The following is a 22,793-nucleotide window of genomic DNA, read 5'->3' as shown; positions in this document are numbered from 1 at the left end:
CATGGCAGCAGCCCGGCCCCAGCCCTCCGACAGGCACAGCAGGCAGGAGCCGGTGGCTGCTGCTGCAGGGAGTTGGGTGACCACCAGAAAGTGCACAAGGGCTTGCAGCTGCTCAGCTTGGACAGCCTGCCTTAAATAACATTTTAGCAGGTCCCTAAATTATTTATCTACCACATGAAACACAATGCCTATGTCTACTGTGTCCTAAGCACATGCAAGTGTCTCTCATTGCTATTTTAACATGGTAGAAAATACTGTCTGTCATGTTCCAGGAGCCCAAAAATCAGCCATTTGAGCACTCAGGCACTAGCTTGCAGCTTAGTGTATTTTGTGCTACACAAGCATGTCCACCATTTGTAATATTTAGGCTGATGTTTTGCAGTGGAGAACGGGGGGACGGTTGTCTTTGTGTCTCCAGCTGTGCTCCTGCCTATTTGTAACCATCTTCTGTAACCAGAGTTAGCAAAAACTAATCCTTCAAACTGGTTCCCAGGTATGACTTTGTGGAAGTGGAAGATGTATCAGAGACCAGCACGGTTATACGAGGACGGTGGTGTGGACACAAGGAAGTCCCTCCAAGAATAACATCAAGAACAAATCAGATAAAGATAACCTTCAAATCCGATGACTACTTTGTGGCTAAACCTGGATTCAAGATTTGTTACTCCCTTGTGGTAAGTCACCTAGCTGTGTCGTGGGTGAGAGACAGATTGTAGTGTAAAAGAACATCAGTACTTGAAGACTGGGTGGCGTAGCTAACTGCATTGGATCAAAACACTAATTGACTGAAAGTATTTTCATTCCAATAACTACATTAATACAGATCAAAGTATTTTTGACATCCTGTCATTATTTATAAAATAAAGTGAAGTCCAGGCCAAGATTTACACTAATAACATGTTTCAGAAGCACTAACACTTTCTGCATTGAGGCTGCACTGCCAGTGCCTTGATAGACGCTGCAGAAATAGCAAAGAAATGGCTGCTCTATGAGCTCCTTTTTTATGTTCATTTGAGGTCAAATAAAAATACCTTGAGGGGTTATGGCTGTGATTCTGAGTTAGATGCAGAGTAGTTTATTCCACATGCAGTAAAATTCTACATGCAAGACAATGTGCTAAGGCTCAGGGTGTATTTTTAACCATTTACAAACATGCCTCTTTGTATGTGCAGTGGCATTAGCAGTGTATCATGTACTGTTTCAATGAGATGAAAACCTCCTCTTTTTTTATTTTGGTTTTGTGGAATGCTCATTACTCCAAGTAGATTTTGATACAAATATGTATTCCTTTGTATTGTCCTGATTAATATTATAATGCTTTTGGTGCAGTGTAGCTTGAAAGAGGCAGATTTTGCAAACACTCAGGAAATGGTAAGCATTAATTTATTATACTGTCATCATTATATTTTCATATCCATCACACTTCTTATTCCCTTTTTATTCAGTCCACTGTTATTTAACAAGAATAAGAAAGCCAGGAATAGCAATAATGTTAATGCTGTAACAGGAGAGATCCACTGTTTGAGTCATTTCACTTCAACCTCTCGGCTTTGGATGCATGTATGCCTATGTATGCTAAAAAGAGTCCATAAACAGCACATTGTCAAGACAACTCTAAAGCTATAAAGATTGTGCTGCCTTGCATTTAAATTGTTAGGCTTCTAGTGGAGTGAGGCATTGCACTATGAGTAAATCCTGAGCTCTAATTTATTCTAATTTGAAGGTAATCTACTAAAACTAAAATTTAGGCAGAACAGTCTATGAAAGACCACTGGGTATAAAAATGAGACAGTGAAGCAGCCTTTCTTTACACTGCTCGTATTTCAGTGCAGCCACAAAAACTCTGCTGCATTTAGCAAGCTTTATTCCAGACCACGTACAGCTAGTCTCATCGTATTATGCTTTCCAAAAATGAATGTTATCACAGAAAACACAGGACTCTCTGCACTAGAAAGCTCAAAAAAGGCTACTGTATTTATCTAATTTCAAAACTATGAGTAAACAGAGAATTTTACAGTCTAGCAAATCTACTCAGAAGAATACTCTCCAAGTGCACCCTCTGAATGAAATACTGTTTTTTTCTCAGAAGGGAACCGTATAGGTGATTAGTGGCATTCGCACGTCACTGTGAGATGGGGGGTGATATGTACTTAGCTGGTTTTCAGATTCCAAATTGTCCAACCTAAAACTGCAGGATTAATATTCAGCAGAGTCAGCCCTTATTTGATAGTCCCCACAGTCACTTAGAGCTCAGTTCATAGTTATGCTGAGCACTGCTGACCCCTGAAGGTTGAACTCATTGTGCGTTTCTAGGCGGCAAACCAAGGAGCATTAATGAAGCATGCAAAAACATATGGTATTTTGTATCAGATGAAGTGAAAGACCTTTACATTGCTTTTTGTCTTTTCTTTGTAACCTTCTCCAAGACAAGGCCACTTCTGGGGGCTTTCTTGGAAAATGGTGCACGAGATATGTGCAAATCTTTAACTCCCTTTTTTTTTCCTTATATTTGGAGTTTGGATCTGCATGGTGGTTGTTTATTTGTATACCAGGCTCTTATTGATACTTTTCCAGAGAAAATTGAAGCAAGCGATTTGGAGAGTTCCCTTGAGTTCATTGATCAGCTGCATCTCCTGAGCGTGGTGCCAGAATGGCTGGGTGAATTTCTTCCCATTACACATGCAGCCAAACAGCCTCGCAGCCTTGCTCTCTGGCCTTCTCATTTATGAATCTTCAAGGAAGTCAGTTAAGTTCACTTCATTTGATGCAGATCAAGATTTTACTTAGTTCAGCACTCTGCATGAGGCACAAATGAGGCACCGCAGAGCTTAGCAGAAACATACATCGTTATCTTCGTGTACTTGTGGTTTTGCATTAACTTTACATTTCAGTACCATTTAGAGAAAAAAAAAAGGGATTATTTCTCTAGAGAAGACATAAATTAGACTTGTATCCATGAAAATCATGTTTGCCCCTAAAACAAAGCATGTGAAGTAAGCAACCCACGTAAGATGGAGGGGCTCAGTCACTCAGGATGGTGGAATTAGAATTCAAGGCGACTCTGGAAAATTAGACTGAAAAAAATACAAGGATGATCTTTAACAGGACAAGGTTGAAAGCCATACGGATGTGTGGGAATAATTAACTGTCCCAATATAAGATAAGGGACAACGGGCAAGGGAGCAAATCTGTGAAATAAAGTCTGGACACTGAACACAGCATTTAGCCACCTTTGCTTGCCAAGGCTGGTTCCCTCCACCTTCTTCCTCTTCCTCCTCTTCTCCCCGCATCCTCTGCCTCTTGGCACCTCTGCCTCTGCCCTCCCCTCTGTGGGTCTGAGGGACTAGGAAGGCCGGAGGGGGAGCAGCGAGGGTGGTGTTGGAGCAACAAGGGGCAGATCCAACATGTTGCTGCCTGTTGCCTGTCCCTGATCCGCTCTTTCTCCATGAAGCCATGGGACTCCCTGGGGGGGGTGGGAGCTCCAGGGTGGAGCTGACTCCAGGAGCTTATTAGTGACTTGAGTGTGCCCCATTGCTTATCCCAAGTTGAATAAGAGTCAAAGGTGTCCTAACGTGGCTGGAAAAAGTCAGTCCTACTCTGTGCTGTCTGTGACGGTGCAGAAGTAGGCAAGTATGTGCAGCTGGTGGCTGGTGTCTACGGACACTTCACACTCAAAGCCCCCAGTTGTAGCTGTGCAGTTTGTTGGCTTAGCCTGAGTATCCACACAGAGAAATGTCTCCCTTGAACCTCTTTAAAAACTGTCTTTTCCTTCAAGCTTCACAGACCTAGAGCAAAAATGGTCTGGAGCAAGCCCTGGACAGCTATTAGGCATGAGCCTCACTTAGCTGCAAATTTGTTTGAAATTCCTCCTGCCGTTATCGCTTAAAGTGCTTATTTCTCAAACATTTTTTTTTTTTTTTTTACTTTTCTTGATCGAGTTGCCTTAGAAACTTCAATTTGCAGTATCGAAGACACTGAGGTATTTCAGTCTTTTTTTCTCATGCATTATATAATTTCTTACTCTAAGGACATAGTGTTTCACAACAAACACTGTAGAAATACGTGATACAGAGAAAGATAAGTCATCTTAGGTTACTTACACCGTTGCTAGAGGGGAGGTAGGCACTGTCAGGAGAGAGGCCCCTGGGTTGCACACCGTAATGCAGGTGATGTGAATATTCCATATTGCGGCAAATGTAAAAGTTCAGTCCACTGCTGCTTGCAGTGCAGTTACCTCAACTGAGGGATCTTGCATGTAGCAAGTAAGTATTCAATAATTACTAAAAATACTGCATCAATTATTTTGAGATGTAGGAATGTAAATTAAGTTACACTGCTACACATGGAAATAATCTTTTCTTGATTGAAGTAATTTTATACAATCCCCTTTTTCCTTCTGAAGTGAAATTTTTCCGATGTCCTGATTTGAGAAGAGAATGTTAACAAGTTTGGACCCCAGGTTTTACAAGTACATTAGCATGGACATTTACTAAAATAATCTAGGAATTCGTTCAGGAACGTGTTCCAACAATGAAGGTGAATGTTTTGAATTAAAATTCTCAACCCTGCATTTAATTTCATTTTAATGAGACGACTAGAAAATGTTGGATTCCATTTGCTAATTAAAACCACTATTTTAAGTTTATTACAAAAGGCACATATTTGTTATATGGTTATAACAGTAAATTGTTATTGCCTTACTAATTGTTTCATTAATCCTAAATGAAATCCGTATTTGGGAACTTTGACTAAAGTCATTATTGGAAACAAGGGCTTCAAGAAAGCTTGGAACATATGTATATATAAGTACAAACATGCATATATACAAAGATGTAAGGTTAAAAAATATATATTTACATATACATCTTTTTACATATACACACATATATATATGGTTTTACCTTTCTTTTCTTTTTAGTATAATTCATGACTAGGAAACATCACATGGCATTAAGAGCAATCTTTACTTCTTTGGGAATTGTAAACCAACAATGGTGGACATGTGGTGCTAAACAGGAGAACATAAGTGCATTTGTCCCAGGATAAACTTATGTGTCAAAATGTGTATCGGTGTGGTAGATCATGAGTAATTTTTGCTTGTTTGAAGTGACATTTCTTGAATGAAGGAGCCATAAAGAAATTAATGGACTGGGGGGGCGAACTTTGGGTTTTGATCCATCATGTGGAACTTTACAGAGAACTAGCTTTCTGCTAAACATCCAGGCTGTAGGTCACCACCACTCACATGATCAAAAAAAGAACATTTGTCACAAAGTGGGGAAAGACACCACAGGCAGTCTAATAAAATTTAATTACTTGCCCATGCAAAAAAATGTTGACCAGTCAAAGTTAGTTCAAATACTAGACTTAAACTCTTTGATACTTGTCTGTTAGGCTCACAAGAAAACACCAGAAATTCAAAGCACAATCAGAAAATGAAAATGGGCAGAATAAGAACCTGGTCCTGATACTTGTACTCACAATCACTCTGAATTAAGCGACTGGCTCCCTGTATTTTAGCAGATTTGTTTGCACAAGTAATGCAGCACCAGGCTGCAGTTTTTTTAAATACATCAATAAATAAACTTCCTTGTAAGAGTTAACATGGTTGCAAAAAGATTCAACCGTCAGTGTGAATACAGATCCGTAAAGACCATAGAGGATGATTAATTCTTTATCAGTGGCCACAGAGCTGAATCCAGCCCAGGAGCTGCACAAGTCTTTGCTGCTGTGCTTCTGTGTTAGCTTGTCACTTCTTTCACAGAATAGACATTTCATTTCTGTCTCCAAGACAAAATATTCTGCCCGTATAATATATCTCATGTGACAACAGGCATGATAACGGTGCATGAATACCTTCCCTGCTTTTAGATAATCCACAGAAGGGATCCCAGTAAATTGCTGGGGGTACAGAAGGAGAGGAATGGGGTGGGGGGGAGCGAATTGGTTAATAAAGTGGTTGATCATGAAATAGATCTCACAGTGAAGAAGCAAGAACTTACACGTGGAAGCTTTATCAGTTGTTCTTCTGCTAGTCTTTCTCTGATTTCAGTTTTGATTGCCTATGCTAGACAGCAAAGATTTTTTATAAATACTACCCATGTGCAAAACTCGTAACAATCTGTATGATGAATCTTCTATTTTCTTAAGTTCTGGCAGAAAACTGTTTTCTGTGGTTTTGCTCAAGGCATACCCATAAAATTATCAGCCAGAGGCTCATCTGTCAGGAGAGAAGTAATTAAGTCCTTTCTAATTAGATAAAACTTGCTCAAAATCTTTAACATCCCTTCCCCAACTTTACATAAGCAGAGGATTTAAGAGATTATCTATGCACTTTTTTTTTTTACTGTGGAAGGTGTTATAATGTTTTAAAAAGCAACATAAAATTACAGCATGTTAAAAAGAGAGATTGTCCCTCAGTGCATCTTGAGACATGGAGCATCTCAGAGTAATTTTATACAGGGAGGAGCAATGCTTTCCATTTAATGAAGATTCGTGAGGGTCCAGCAAGCCTCGATCTGCTGCTTAATTCATCTCACAGACTTAATCTGTCCTTCAGCAGGGTTTGATGAAGAAGCAAATGTGATGTGGTAGACAAGCCAAGCGGTGTGGTAGGTAAGAACCTTCCAGTTCTCCCAGCATGTGGAGCAGAACAAAAGATAGTGAAAGATACGAAAGAAGCAAAACTGGGGATCAGATAGCTCAGCAATAAGGAAGCTGACAACCTGGGTTGAGAAGGCACGTCTGGACGAGCAGTTTCACAGGCGGCATTGACTGCTCCGGAGGCAGCCGAAGTTCCTAATTAAAAGATTCATTCTAACATTTGCATCTAACCAAGAGCTATTTCTCCCTCCAACCTCCTATCACACCTTCCAAAACCCCAGATCTTTACTGCCTACCTCATAAGTCTTGCCCGCCCCATCTCCTCTGGTGGAAAACCTTGCAGGTTTTCAGGCCTGTGACCCACCAGCTGAATGCAGTGTTTGAGTCAGAGGGAGCCTGGGGGCTGTGGCCAAAGCTGTGACCTGACATGGCCCAATACCTGACAGTCGGTTGTCCCAGACTGCATCTTCTCCCATTTTTCCCTAGATTGTGGTCTAATGTAGTACTTCTCTTGGCAGGTCTCTTCTGAAGGTCTGATGCCCCTTTCGTGTTTACTCCTATTGTCCCAGACACAAGGATTGGTTCCAATCCTTCTACTATGTGACTCTCTGAATTTTAAATTTCATTAGGAGTCTCCCTGTCTTGTGTCCTAATTTCTAAAGCCATTTGTAAGTCAGAGATGATACTGATAGATAGTGATGAACAAAAGTACGTTTCAGGGAGAAGAGGAATCACCTACCAGCTTGGCATCAGAGGATGCTACAAGTACTAGAGGGAAGGACTGATACAGGATCATCCAAGAATGGCAATGAAACAGTGGCAGCAGCAAAGGCAAGGGAGGAGAGTTTTGTATAGTCCAAGTTCAGAAATAAAGGTAATTGTGGGTAAGGCAAGCACACACAGTGAAAGAGGCAAGTCCACAGAGAGAGAGAAGGCAGCAGAAATGCCAAAAGGCAATGGTCAGAGAGGCAGAAGAAGACCCAAACAAGCAAAGATTCTTGAAAGCTGAAAGGAAAAATAAAAAAGCCAAAGGACAGAGAGGGTGTGACAGACAGTATCAAACTTAGCAGGTACATCATGAAAGATGAGGAAGAAGGAGCCTTCCACATTTACCAGGAAGATGTCCACATGTCACTTGTTCATTACAGTAGTTTCATTTGGGCTGAAGAAGGGTGAGTGGCAATTAAGGAAACATTTTTAACAAGGGAATGAAGGGAAGGAGGGATTTGTGTAAAACAGAGGAGTTGTGGCGGCATGGTTAGGAAGGAAAGGAGACAGATGAGTTGGAGATTTTAAAGAGTGGACCTGAAATAGGAAAGACTGGGTCTAGGAGAGGAGGGAAGGCAGTTGTGGATCGGGTAGAAAGCAGGGCAAAAGTAGGGCCATATCAATACATCAGCCTCTTTTGGCAAAACCTCTGACTGTGAACTTGAGGAGCAGTAAGGCTGGATTTGGGGATGTATCAAAAGTGAAATGAGTCAGCCGGGAACATGGGTGAGGAATTGAGTTATGGCCAGGGAAATACAAACCTTCTGGCACGGAAGATACCAAAACCAGAAGCAGCGGGACCCAGTAAGCACACAGAAGCTCCTGGAAGCTCTCAGACTTCACCTGATAAAACAATTGTTTTAATCAGAAAGGAAAATAGACCTCAGTGTCTGTGTTTTCCCAGCTGCAAGCATGTGTGCTTGGCAGTTTTGTTGTTTGAACAGCATGGTGGAGAACTGGCCATTTGCTCTCCTCTGTCCCTGATTTGTTGACAGCTCAGTTAAAGTGTGACTCCTTTGCAGGACGTTGTCATCGATCTGTCTTAACATAACAGCAATCCTGTTGATGTCCAATTCCTGTTGAAAACGCCACATCTTTAATCAAGTAGTGCACTGTTTGAGAATTCACCAAACTCATGGAGGTGGCCAAGGACAAGAAAATGTAGCACTTCATATCTTCAAAGGATTATACAAACACAAGCGTGTTATTTTCAAATCCAGTATCCTGTCCCAAATAGTTGACTCTAACAAGACTTAGAGGCATTGTTCGTTTAGAGCAGCTTTAGATTTTGAAGGACTGCATTTCCCACTGGCAATGCTTACCAGTTTTAAGAATTCCTGAGGAAGTCAGTGACCCAAAGAGGAAATTCCTACTTTTCCAAGGTAGGTTAGAGATACGAAGACAAAACCAGAAAAAGACCATCACGTGCAGTACAAGAGGGTTACCCATGTTAGACAAAAAATCCCGTAGTTTATTCTTTGTAGAAGCTCAACAGCCTTATTCTGCATCAACATGATTTCTTGCAAAACACAGCAGAAGAAAGTTGGAAGATGCAAAGTCCAAGAAGCATGCAACCATATTAGTGATGAGATCAAACAACTACATAGCATGTAAGAATAGCAGATAAGGGCTACGGGAGGTTGCAGTTGTTGGGAAGTGTGTAATACTGGCAGAATAGTGACTTGTTTTTTTTAATTAAATGAATGTCTCATAGCAACTGGCCATGATCTTGCCACTGTACTTGGCTAAGTGAGGGGATGTGTGAAGATTCATGGTGAGTTGTCTATCCCCTCAGCTTGCATGCCCATGCTGCTTCCGAGTTCATAATCAGTTTCTAGTCCTAACGTAGCTGGATACATTAAAAAATTCTATATGAAAGCTAATCTTTTCCCTGTTCTTCAATGTCAGTTAGGGTCAAGCAATCGCTGTTAAATAAAAATACAGAGTAGTACATTCCAAGTAGACTTCCAGTGAGCCAGAGTTCATGAATTACTGGTCAGTGGGAAAACTGTGCTATTGGACGAGGAGGAAAATGAAACCCGTCCCCAAACTTGTTGGAAAAAGCTTAAGTAACCATTGATAATTAGAGAAATAAATCAATGATTCCTAACAGTGTGGAAGTCTTGTGAATGACTGGTGGTTAAAAATGGATGGAGGATATTCAAGACATTTTTGTATTAAAACTGCTCTGGGCATATCAATTAGTTTTAAAAAAGATTTATGATTTCAGGCTTTTTTTAGAGCTTGCCAGTCTTAAAATCAGTAATGTTACTTACCACATATGTTGGACAGCTTTTTCAGGGTATCCATAAAGCAATTTTCTTAATTAACATTAAGCATGTATAGGTAGCAGAAAGTTAGACTGGATCTAGGCCTGAAAATTGTAATGCATGAAATGAAAGGGTACATTTTCTGTGCCATAATGAGCATAACCTGGGAGAGGGTAAAGGCCATCCTGTTCCCTGACTTTGCTTCCCATGTCTGTGTAACCAGACAGAAAATATCAATAGCCTGGACACTGCAACAGGGACAGGCCAATAGTAGTCTCAATACAGCTCCTGTTAGAAAACATGGAAAGACCTTGTAGCTAATTTGTCTGCTTAGAGTTGACTGTTAGGAGGGCACGAGAAGGAGAGATGGGAAATACAGTAGCAGACTGGACATGCCACAAACACCCCATCAGTGCTGCTGGTAGATGTGTGGACCTCTTTTTGTCTACACTAAAGAGGAAGGTTAAATCCAACCATTCTCGCCTAAGTTTACCCTAAACCACACATCAGTGTGTATGAACATGAGGTGAGTTTGCACTGTCAAACTTTTTTAACAGTACTCATTAACCTCTCCATCACATGAGCTGTTTGGTTGACCAGTGGGACTATTTCAGCTTGTTGATTTGAGGACATAATGCTGTCTCTGTAAATCCATATTCTATCCTTTAATTCCACTTTAGCAACAGTTGAAGAATGTTAGCATGTGGAATGATGATAATATATGAAGAACTTACCTTTCATTTTGGTTTGGTAACTCTGGAGAGTGTTTTATAGAAATCTAGTTATAGATGACAAATTTGTAGGGAGAAGAGAGATGCCATGTTTGATTCTGTAAAAAGGTTAATTAGGCACTAAGGTTGTATTACAATGCTGCAAAGAGGTGTTAATTAACTCCTGGTGCTTCAGTGTGGCAAGGCTGGTCCCTCCTACCACCATGGCCACAAGGGAAGAGGAAATGGCCTGTTCTTCCCAGGCCCTGTTCCTGTTGAGCAGCCTCTTCTCCAGATTTTCCATGAAAGCTGAAGGTGCAGCTTAACTTTAATGTGTACCAACTGTGCTGGAGAAGAGTAGGAAGTCAGTCTGCTTTCAGGATTTTCTTCTGACAGACTTCCAGAGGAAGTGACTAGTTAATTGAAACATGCTAGACCTCCAGCCTGCACTGAGGAACTTGTGAAAACCTATCCCAGCAGGTGTTGGTTGCAAGCTGTCTTTTAAATCAAAACAAGAATTGCATGTCTTCACAGTCTTGTGGAGAGATGGGCTCCTATGCTCAACTTCACGTTTTGTATTCCACCAATACTATTTATTTGACCATGTGTCAATGTTATCTTACAAAGCCTGGCAGCACAATCCTGCTCTTGTACTCATCTAGCCCAAGTTTGGGTCGCAGGGTCTGTTTCAATCTTAGCACTGTTCAACGTGTTTGTCATTTTTGGCAAGCCAGGGCAAGTAATGCATTGTGTATAATGCGTGCTTAATGGCTTATAGAATAAATCTTTGCCTTGTTTGTTGCAACAGCTGTAACTGCTGGAAAACACTTACAGCCCTGGATCAAATGATACTGATTGTTTTAAGATTTCCACGACTAAATTTAGTGGGGGTTGTAGGCTTTTTCTTGTTCAGTAATGTGTAATGCAGCCTAACATAGAATCTGATAATTTAAAGATGTGAGGTCATTCAGCCCATTTTCCTCTAAGGACAAGAATTTTCTGTATTGTAAATTTATTGGTAGTTCATCTCGTATAATTTTTAAATATAACAAGCGTAGGAGTATACCTCACGGGAGATTAAACTGTAGACTAATAAGTCACTGTCAGAAAGACTTTTTTCTTTGATAATCAGTTTTAGTTTTCCTTTTTTTAATGCCATACCATTGCCTGCAATTGTATTCCTTCCTAATTTATGATAAAGAAGTCTGTTCTCTTTGTCGTGTCTATCTCCTTCAGATATTTGCAGAGTGTTCTCACACTTCTTTGCTTATTGCTTAGTCAAGCAATGATGTCCGTATTTAGCTTTTAATCTTTCCCAGAAATTCAGGCTATCCAGTCCCCACGGAGTTTTTTGATGTTCTTTTCAAAACTTCCGCATGTTTTCCCAGCTTTTTACAATGTCTCTGTGTTGTTGAAGGGAGCTGGATCTGGTGGTTCAAGTGTCACCAAGGCTGTTTATGGGTGGAGGGTCACCTACCATAATACCCTGCTTAGGCAGGTCTATATGGCAGCAGCCAGCTTGGTTGCCCTAACACTGGGAATGTGTCTTTTAATTTGTTTTCCTCTGTCAGCTCAGTCCGTCTTTGAGTTTCCTAGGTTCCTCCTTCTGCTCAGCATGTAGTTTAGGAACACATTGGGTTGCATTTTTCCAGGGTGAACTTTCGCCTTGCTGGGTTGTGATAATATTTGTGATTTTTCCACGTCTTCGGTAAAGACAGCCGTGCCCGCTGTTGCATTGCCTGCAGGTTTGGACGCAGCAGGGTGCCCTCGGGGAGGGTGCTGGCCTCGCAGCCATAGCTCCAGGCCAGGCTCCACCACTGCCTGCCCTGCCACCTTCCCACAACCTCAGGTCTTCCCACCTGGAAGACAGGCACAACAAGGCTTTGTAAAATGCCACGAGATTAACTTCTAAAAGACGCTACAGAGGCATGCTGTGTTTTTCCGGCTTGCAGTCTGGGACTCTGTGCCAGCTGGGTGGGCTGCATGGCCAAACTGAGACTGATGAACAAAGGGGTGCTACTCTCTTTTATTTGGATGCTTTCTTTTTCTGTGCATGCCAGACTTACCTGAGGTCCCTCTAGTTTAAGCAATTGTATGATTACGAAATGGAGAACAGTAATCCCAGATTCCAAACCAGGAAGGATGAAACAGCAAAAATCAGCTCTAGACCGTGCCGAGCCACTGAGCTTTTTACTTCTTGCAGCTGTTTTGATGAGTGGGAGCTGGTATAGCTGCTAGCTATTCTCATCCCTGCCCTCCTCCAAGGGCTACATCATAACTGGAGCCCTTGGGATCTCTACACTTCCTTTTAACAACTTTTAGTCTTATTCTGACTCTGCAGTTCCAGGTCATCAAAGAAGGTCCTTCCTCCACGCTGGAGAAGCTGGCGTGCTTGCAAGCCAGCACTCTTCTTTGCTCCGCACATTGCTTCGAGCTTCAATGACCTTTATGCTATACACCACATTTCCAAAGACAGTCACGGCACTGTATAAATCTGATTTGTATTTTCTATGCATACATCTTTATTAAATTTACAATCTTCTGCTTTGCTCTGAGCACTTGATAAAGTCCATGCATGTCTTCATAATAATACAGATGACAGATATGTCACAGAGTGTTTCTGTTTTTCCCTTACACGTGCATATTCACACACACATCTTTTATTAGTTGCAGGGTTCCTGTCACTTTAGACTTGATAGAATAAATCTTATTAGAAAATTTTTGGCTAAGTGGCACTGTTACATAAAATAAGCCCCTGCCTGGTGCTGAGCTCTGTGCTACTGAACTGAACACCTCCTCAAACCCAGTGCCTGGGTTGTTACCATAGTCCTTTGCCTACAACCCCCCGTCTATTTTTCAAGGCACACATTTCTCTCCATGCTGAAATGATTTTGAACATACATGCCTTGCCAAAAAAAAAAGATCTATCACATTTCCTGTCTCTTGTAATACCAAGAAAAATGCAGTTGTTTTCCTCGATTGTCAGTTTGATAACCAGTCGAAGCTTAATTAGAGAAGGTCTGAGCTTGTAACTACACAGGGTCAGATTTTGCAACTCATCTGCAGCACTGGAAGCTAAAAATAATTTTTAGATATGTGGAATTTGTGTATCTTGTCAGATCATTTTCAGCAGACTCAAATAACATCCAATTTTTCTGTGACCCTTGACAACAGGGTTTTTTTCATTTTAATAGGTTTTGTTTGGGGAAGTATTTTAATTGTACAAATTGATGTTTTGTGGCAGACAAAACTTACTTTCCAGGTCCCCTTCTTTTCTTAAGCTGCAGAAGCCTTTTTTTTTAATAATACTTCTGATCTTGGCAGCTATAAAAATACTTCTTTTTAATCAATATTTGTGTCCTGATGTATTTCTTAGGTGATGTGTGGTAAAACATACTCTGTAATGAAAGCTTCCCTCAAACTGTAGGAATCAGGCACCATGTTTTCTCATTGCGTGTTTTTGATTCTAGACACTGTTGTTGTCCAGCCATCAGTCATATAATGAAGCGTAAATACAAGCTCTTGTAGGATCAGACCCTCTAATAAAGAAGTCTATATAAGTCTATATACCCCAAATTGTCAGCAAAGAGTATGTACCTTTAAAGTATCCCAAGTTGTCAGAAAAGACTATTAAACAGGCAGGGTGTGAGCCAAAGCATAGGCACAAGGCTGTTTGCACTCTCACATTTTTAGCATGGCCAGTTTGGGGCCAGCACGGGCCTCGGGCTGTTTCCAATATGCAGTTTGTTGTGGCCACTCTCCTTTGCAGGGTGATAGTTGTGTCCTAGGACATGAGTCATACCATGTCTGATGAATCTCTACCTCAGTTTATTTACTGATATAGATGTAGCCCAAAAGTTCTTACATGGAGGTTGGTCTTTTCTTTCAGCACCGAGTGACACAGTTAACGGCATCTGTGAGCCCTGGGGTTCAATGTTTGCAGACTTATGGGTAATTTTAAAAGAGAATCTTTGAGAAAAAAAATTAAAAGCACAAGCAAACCCTTAAACTTGGGAAAAAGGCCTAGAAAGAATGGGGCTAATTTTTCAACTGCTGTAAGGCAGGGTAAAACAACCACCTTTGGGCCACAAAAATTATCTCGCACCGAGGTCTGGCCAATAAACTTGAAACAAAAAAATGCTTGGAAGAACCTGGGACAGTATGAGGACAGCTAGTCCGACTGCTCCGTATGGTTTATGTTGCATGCTGAAGAGGCTGCTAGTGATGGAAACAGGCTGCTGAAAACTTTGCGTTCTCTAGAAGTAAACATTAATTGGGAATTCTGTGTAGGTATGGGTGCCTAAACCAAACAGAAAGCAATTGCTGTTTTTACAGATGAGGTGAAACTTTTGCACCTGACTGGAAATGAGATCCTTATTTCAAAATGTGCATTGCACTACATGTCCGTATTAGCTCTGAGCCGCCTGTCCTCTAGGCAGGCATGATGACACAAGGTCTGCTGTGCTTATCTTATGCTCATGGGTAGCAGAGAGCCTGGATATATCGGTCATATTCTTATTCAGGCCTTCCACCCCTTTTCTGCATACACATGAGTTTATACAGAAAAATTGGTATTATTAAACTCTGAAGGGAAGAAAAAAAAGCAGTCAGGGCAGATAATATAAGGCAGCAGAAAATAGGACACTGCACTCCCTTTATATGTAATTTATCTCCATCACAAATACGTGAAAGTAAACACTCTGCTTTCCCGCCTTAACAGCAACTTTGTGCACTAGCATTGCTGGCTCAGTGCTGGTTCAGGTACGTTTTCCAGGTGCATTAAGTAATAGATTAAAAGCAGAGAAAACACTTGTCATGCCAGCAGCTGAAATCTGGAGGCTTGCACAGCTGCTGGTCTTCCGATGGTGCATGGCTATCCAGGAGATTTTGTCATCCTGAACAAAGGTGGACACGGTGGCCAGGAGGGCTGTATCAAAAGCAGCAGTAAAAACTCAACAGACTGTAAGTTTGGTACATTAAAAATGTTGTTTGGTGTTCAGGAAAGACTCAGAGTTTTTGAACCACAGAACAAAGTCTTTCTGCCGGAGGGTACAAGAGCGCTCTCCCCATGTTTTCTCCCCATAAGCCTGCATTGCTTAAACATGTTTTCTCCCCATAAGCCTGCATTGCTGATGGAGGTGGACAGCCTAAAAACCTGGCCTGCTCAGCCCAGCATTGTGAGACCGGAATAGCATGGGTTTGGTGCCACCTTGGTGTGTTCATAGATGGGGTATGAAGCTACCTCCTGCAATTTGTACTGATACTGATATCACACCCGGACAAGTTAAAACTAACTGGCTGTGCCTGTTGTCTGGAGAATACCTGTCTTTGGTTTCCAGAGAAGCCGCTTGCACCCACAAGGTCTGTGGTGCTTTTTTTGGAGCACAACCCTGTCCTGCACTCATGGGAAGGTGGTGAAGACATGCAGATGCTCACACGCCCCCACCTCTGCCCGTGGTCCCCTGGGAGGTAGTGACTTGTGGTGGTGTGGTATCCCCTTGGTGATTTGTGGTGGTGTGGTATCTCCTTGGTATGGAGGGAGCATCTCCCCATGCCCTGGGGGAGATCTCTGTGTATGAAGCCATAAGTCGCCCTGTGTGCCATGCCACCATGTCACATTGCAGATTAGTGTCATGTTTTTCTTCTTTTCTCAGCCCAGGCTATTGGCACAAGTTCCTTTTTGAGTCCATGTGTGCCATCAAATAGACTTTGTGGCTTGTACCTTTTTCTCCATTTACATTCTTCTAAATGAAAGCTTATTTTTCTTTCCTGCCTCTGCTTCTGACCTCTGGTAGTTCCAGCATATTTTTTTGTATTAAATGATGTTTACAACTTCTTTTTTTTTTTTTCCAACTTCTAATTTTTTTTCCAGCTTCAACTTCTGTGACATTTTCCAGGTCATTAGTATAAAACTGAAATAAACTGTTCCTCTTGATTTTCATTGCTTGAAAAATATTTAGCCTATTCTACAGCCATCCTTAGTCTATTTGGTTATGCTTGTATTTAGTCAGAATTTAAATAAAATGTGTCACACACTTATTTTGACCCAGTACACACTTTCCTGGTCCTGAGATCATGGTCTCAATTTGGTGTTTAGAAGGATTTCCCAGACTGGCTTTTGGTAAGCTGATCCCAAAACTGATAACATGGTTTAGTCAAATTCTTTACAAAAATGGGGCAAATGTAAGGTGTTTTCCTTTTATCTAGTCTTCATTCATAGTGTTACTTATAATTGACGTTTGTAAGAATAACGCAAAAAAGAAATGAGAAGCATGAATGTTCCTAAGGTACTTGTATTTAGCTTTAAGAGCAATGACAATTTTTAGGAATAGGTCTGGGGCTGGAAGTCCAGTCTGAATAGATTCCTTTTCCTTACTCTAGCTGTTTGATGAAATTCAAGTTAAAAGAAATTCCAAATAAGCAGTATCCCTTGCTGTTTGCAATAAATCAACTGCTTTTGATCCCATCAAAAACCTGGAAAAGCTAAGAGAAACTGGTTTTTGTATTCTTCAGGGATTATGTATTCTTGCTATTTTTATGACTGTTGTTGTCATCTTAGAAAGTTTGTGTAGCAGTCCTTTTTTGTTGTCCCAGAAAACGCAATGCCTTCCAGTCAAAGCAGGAGGGTGAACACATTGTTTTGCTTTGCATTATCTGTGAAACCTAACACATGCTCCTGCTGCATGCTTACTGCAGAATTAAACGGCATCCTCTGGGAGAGAGCTCAAAAACAAATGGATCCTTCACAAAAAATCAGTAGGCTGGGATTGCTGCTAGGACAGCTAATGTCCCTTACCGGTACCTTTTTACATTGTGTCCTCAGCTTTGGAATTAAATTTGCTTAGCTCCATTAGCGTTTTTCATTATTATTATTACTACTCCTGTGTTTCTCCCAAATCACATCTGAAAATGTGAGTGTGCATATCAGAGCACTTAGCAGATCCTCCTAGTAGAACAACGGAAAACTTGGAATATTAAATGAAATTAGGCTGTATTTGTTAATGATTATTTTCCACTGATTATAGAGTGTGCTTAAAACTATATAAAAAAAGTAGAAACCCAAGGAGACAGATGACAGAAAAGGAATAGTTAGCTCCTGGGAGGTTTTCTTTCATTAATGTTTTCCCTTCTACCCTTCTACTGGGACCTCTCAGTACATTCCTGTTTGGTATGAGTCACGCCAAGAAGGAGGACCCAAAATAACCTGCTGTCACTGCCTTCTGTTAACTCTGAAAGACTTTTTTGCCCACCTGGACACTGACGGGCAAGTGAAGTGTCAGCTTTTTCAGTTGTGCTCAGGGCAGATTTGCCTATTACCAGGGAGGCTGCTTCCAAAAACCTGTCAGTCAGCGTGGCAGAAGTTCGCCGAAGTCCTCTCAAGGGCACTGGACTCTGAACTGGGAGCGAGGTTTTGGCTCCTGGGGTCAATCCTCCAAAGCTCTTTTCCACCTGGCAGCTCCCCGACACCATTTTGATGTGCAGCATCACACTGACCAGGACCCCTCTTGATGTCCGCTCCCCACCACCTTGGCAGAGCCAGCATGGGATATCAGAGGGGAACCAGCAAGCTCTGCAAACTGAGCTGGTACCATGGCACAGGTGTGCTTGGACACTGAACTGAGGTGAGGAAGGAGCCCGAATGCCTTCAGCTCCCTGCATTGTCACTGGCAAGAGATGGGCACTGCAGACCATAAGGCACAAAGAGTCACTGCTGAAAGCAAGTCTCCCTTTCTATGTAATAATAGTATAACAGGAGTAGGGAGCAGCCACAGTCTTAGCTGGACGCACCTGGCTTGCATCCCTGGAGTGAGATGCGGTGAGCCAGGGCTCACATGGAAACAGCGAATGCAGTGGCAGTCTATAACATCAATGGCAGGAGTGGCCGGGGCAACTGCACGCTCATTAGTCTGACCTAGAAAGCTTACGGGGCACTTGTCAGCAGAGAAGGTGGTTAAAGATACAGGAAACTAGAAAAAACCTCCACATCTCTTTATCAAAGGAGCTCATACCAGACTGGAGGATAGTCTGGAGAGGAAGGAAATGCTGTATAGCAAATCTAATTGGACTTCAGAGGAGCATCTCACCCGGTGCCATGCCGGAAACAATCACTTACGCTGGAGGAGATGGCAATTAATGAAAGAGCCACGAGGCAGGCAAAGGGGAGACAGTGGGCTGTAATGCAAAAGAGAGCAGCCAGCCAGGGAGAGCTCGCTAATGGGAGTTTCTAAAGGGTTGGTCTTATGATAGGTTTTATTTTTGGGTTTTTTTAGGGACCAGAGCACAACCTGTCAGAGTAGCATTTTAATGGCTTTTGCAGCACACACAGAGCTGAAGTGCATTGCTCGTGAATGGGAAAATCAGAGTATCAGAGAGGAGAAGTGGGTGACCTTGAGCACCAGAGAATTGATTTGCAGTGAAATGCAACAGCCCAAAAAGAGCAAAGAGGTCACTTATTAGAGATTAATAACAAAAACATTTGCTGTTAAATGGCATCTCACTGGTTAGCGAAGAGGGGAGAAGGAGGTTTCTGGGTGTACTAGGCAATGAGGTGGTAGTTGCATCTTTTCTGGAATACTTTGTACAGCTTTAGTCCCCATAGTATGGAGCAACCGCATCTTTCTTGGACTGCATTCAGGGAACAACTACAGGACAGTCGGGGGAAAAGAGGACATCTTTTACTGAGGGCCAAGACAACTTGGCTTGCTTAGAGTAATAAAACGGATGCTGAGAGGAGATATAACATCTCTTCAGAAGTACTGCAGGAAGCAAACTCAGGAGAGGAAGAAAAGGACAAAGCTGGCACTTACTTAAGTGTGTCATGGTTTAACCCCAGCCGGCCACTGAGCACCACGCAGCCGCTCACTCACCCCCGCCCTGGGGTGGGATGGGGGAGAGAGTCCGAAGGGTAAGAGTGAGAAAACTCGTGGGTTGAGATAAAGACAGTCTAATAGGGAAAGCAAAAGCCGCGCACGCAAGCAGAGCAAAACATTCACTACTGCCCATCGACAGGCAGGTGTTCAGCCATCTCCAGGAAAGCAGGGCTCCATCACGCGTAACGGTAACTTGGGAAGACAAATGCCATCACTCCGAACGCCACCCCCCTCCTTCTTCTTCGCCCAGCCTTACATGCTGAGCATGACATCATATGGTATGGAATAGCCCATTGGCCAGCTGGGCCAGCCGTCCCGGCCACACTCCCTCCCAGCCCCCCACGCACCTGGCAGGGCACGGGAAGATGAAAAGTCCTTGACTAGCGTAAACATTACTTACAACAACTAAAACATCAGTGTGTTATCAACATTATTCTCATACTACATCCAAAACACAGCACTATACCAGTTAATAGGAAGAAAATCAACTCCATCCCAGCCGAAACCAGGACAAAGTGCAATGAAGATAAATTTAGCTTGGAAACAACCAACCAGTCTGAGGGATTGGAAGGAGCAAAAAAACCTAACTAGGTTCAAAGTGGACAGTGAGCTGTTTAAGATGGTGGAGTTGCCTGAAATAATCAGGGTTTGGAAGTGACGACTTGGAAGAGCCTTTCAAGTTTTGTGTCGCAGTGTGTAATTGCAGAAGTAAAATTTGCCATTCAGGTAAAAATGGCAAAGGAGGGATTGCAGAGTATTTACAATGAATGTTAGTTGATTTTGTTTACATTTGCTTAACTGTAGTGTGCACCAGAGTAGCCACTAGCAAATGAAATCCCCTGTGCATGGAGATATAAGGACAGGCCTCTGTGGTAAATAGAAAAATGAAAGGTAATGCACAATTTGCACAGCACAGCAGTGAAGTCCTATGCACTCTCTTGTGGGTATGTGCATCAAATGGGGTGCTCACGGGACATCTGAGTTTTCACAGGTATAGCTATCATCTCATTTGAGCAAGTGTTACCTGACCTTTTAGAGAGATCATTTAAATGTCAATGTCTTGGGTACTGTTATAATAGGCACCCAGCAATGCCTAATTCCAAAACTAGGTAAAGGATGAAGAGAAGTATTGACCAAACATAACTGTTATTAAATATATTTTTCTGCTTCAGTTTTACTTTGACTTTTCATAAATAAATGTATCAAACTGCAGTTAACCTGAATCATTATTACAGCCTTAAACTTTTGAAATTTTAAGTATCTTATGCTTCCCGCTCAGCTATAGCTAATAAATGTGTCAGAACAAATCAAGAGTGATTTTATATGTCATTTTGCACTAGTATTAACTTAGTCATAACTGATAAGGTTGTAGCTACTGATATGTAGTGGCAACTCGGATTTATGTCTTTTTTTAAAGGGCAAGAATCATACTATCACATTTGGGATCAGACACTCTTTGGTGGCTGTCTGACCTTTTGTTACTGACTTTAAAATAGTGGTGTCATGGATGGCCTGCCTTTATGGGACTACACCAAAAAATAGAAAGGAAAATTCAATATGGTTAAAGTTATTTGTTCATTTCTTATCTGTTCCAGTAATAGTTGTCGTAAGTGGTAAAATATGCTCATACTTCCAGTTTGAATATTACTGCCTTCAGATTACAGCCACCTGATTTTGTTAAATGCTTACACTGCTAGATAAAAGAGCTTGTTAACATTGGTAACAGCCTCTTGTAGCTAACTACAGGTTGTTATCTGGAGAGACAATGTTAAGGTACCTCTAACCTTCTTGAAAGACACTGGCCTCCATTTAATCTTTCATTGCAAGGCATGATTTCCAGACTACAAATAATCATTGTTGCATGGTTTCCAAATTCATCATTTAAAGCCTGGTCACCAGAACTGAAGAGAGCAGTCGTTTGGCCATTACTGTAGGTAAGAAAAATGCAGCCTCTGACTTCCTAGGAGTAGCCTGCTGTAGGAAAATAGGTATCTTTCAGCATCCTTAGGACAAGTGGTAATAAATATCATTCTGATATGAAAATGAAACCTAGCAATGTGATGGATTGAAAGTATGGTAAAAGAAAAAGATATTTCAAAGTGTACATCTCTATACGTTTATTTATCTTTAAGAATAGAAATTGCAGTGTACTAAAATGCCACATGAGAAATTATAATTACTCAGTGGAGGTGTACAAACTTGAGTATTTATCACAGCATTTTTTTAAATAGAACTATGACTTTTCTTTTGCCTCTTACTTACCTAACACTGTTGCTGTTACACAGTATGTTCTGAGTTTGGGGTTTATTTGCTTGAAATACCTGTTGCTTTGTATATAAAATGTACTATCTATAAATTCAATGTTCAGAGAAAGTATTGGTACTATTGCTTGTTACAGGGAAAAAAGAAAGATCTTATTTCCAGATTATTATAATTTATTATTACTCACTACAAGTTTATCTGCTTATCAGCTACTTGTCAGCAAACAGCTCTGAATGCAATAGATGCATGTTGATTACTGTTCAAAAATAGCTATCACTGAGTTTCCTTTTATTAATCTAAATGTTAGGATAATTTCATCTCTTTTTCTTTAAGTTATAATTTACCCTCGGTTTTCCTTACAGACCTTTCACTGTCCTAGACCCTAATTCATATGTTCCAGTGAGACATTCCGACTTCTTTTTGTTTCTGCACTGGACCTCTTTGAATATGCCCCATTTCACCTCTGATTTGGTTTTGCAGAATCTGCTTTGTGCCTCAGTATATCCCTTAGCCCTGTGCCTCTGCAAACTTCTAGAAGCTGCTTCTCTGTTGTGTAGTTTACAGCTATGGCATCTAAATACCACAAATGAGGTGACCACAGACAGAGCCCAACACATTCATCTTCTCTATGTTCATTTTTCCTTCGTTTGTTTCTTTCTTCCTCTTTCTCATATTTACTTGCCCCAAGAACATGCCTACATTTTTACCTTTCCCCCTCACTTCTCTTCCACTCCCATGACAAGGTCACAGTAGAGAAGGTTGCTCCTTCAGGAGGGGACCTTATTAAACTTGGTAGGCCCTAAATGTCACTCTAGGATGCTGTCTGGGCTCTTCCTAACCACAACTCTTTTGTGAACCCTTCCTGCTCCCTGAAGTGGAGAGCATCACCTCAGCTTTTGTTAGCCATAGTTTATAGTTGTTTTGGCAGAGAAATATTCTTTTACCAAACCAAATCCAATTACCCCAGTGTGCTGGTTTTGGCTGGGGTAGAGTTTATTTTCTTCATAGTAGCTAGCATGAGGCTATGTTTTGGATTTGTGCTGGAAACAGTGTTGATAACACAGGGATGTTTTCCTTACTGCTGAGCAGTGCTTACACAGAGTCAAGGCCTTTTCTGCTCCTCACCCCACCCCACCAGCGAGTAGGCTGGGGGTGCACAAGAAGCTGGGAGGGGACACAGCTGGGACAGCTGACCCCAACTGACCAAAGGGATTTTCCATACCATATGACGTCATGCTCAGCATATAAAGCTGGGGGAAGAAGAAGGAAGTGGGGGGATGTTCGGAGTGATGACGTTTGTCTTCCCAAGT

General features: G+C 41.6%; 1 protein-coding gene across 1 annotated transcript in view; it reads left to right on the top strand.

Moving 5' to 3' along the window:
* PDGFD (platelet derived growth factor D) overlaps positions 1–22,793 on the top strand; it is a gene marked incomplete at its 5' end in the record, with an annotated part of 59,905 nt that overhangs the window by 3,797 nt on the left and 33,315 nt on the right. The window contains one exon of the mRNA XM_009587849.1: positions 494–674. Within this exon, the coding sequence (XP_009586144.1) occupies positions 494–674 (181 nt within the window). The remainder of the gene's footprint in view (positions 1–493; positions 675–22,793) is intronic.

The sequence above is a fragment of the Fulmarus glacialis genome, unplaced genomic scaffold (genome assembly GCF_000690835.1).
Source record: "Fulmarus glacialis isolate BGI_N327 unplaced genomic scaffold, ASM69083v1 scaffold3391, whole genome shotgun sequence".
In the NCBI taxonomy this organism is placed as follows: domain Eukaryota; kingdom Metazoa; phylum Chordata; class Aves; order Procellariiformes; family Procellariidae; genus Fulmarus; species Fulmarus glacialis.
The sequence above is the reverse complement of the archived record's forward strand: the minus strand, read 5'-3'. Positions and strand labels throughout refer to the sequence as shown.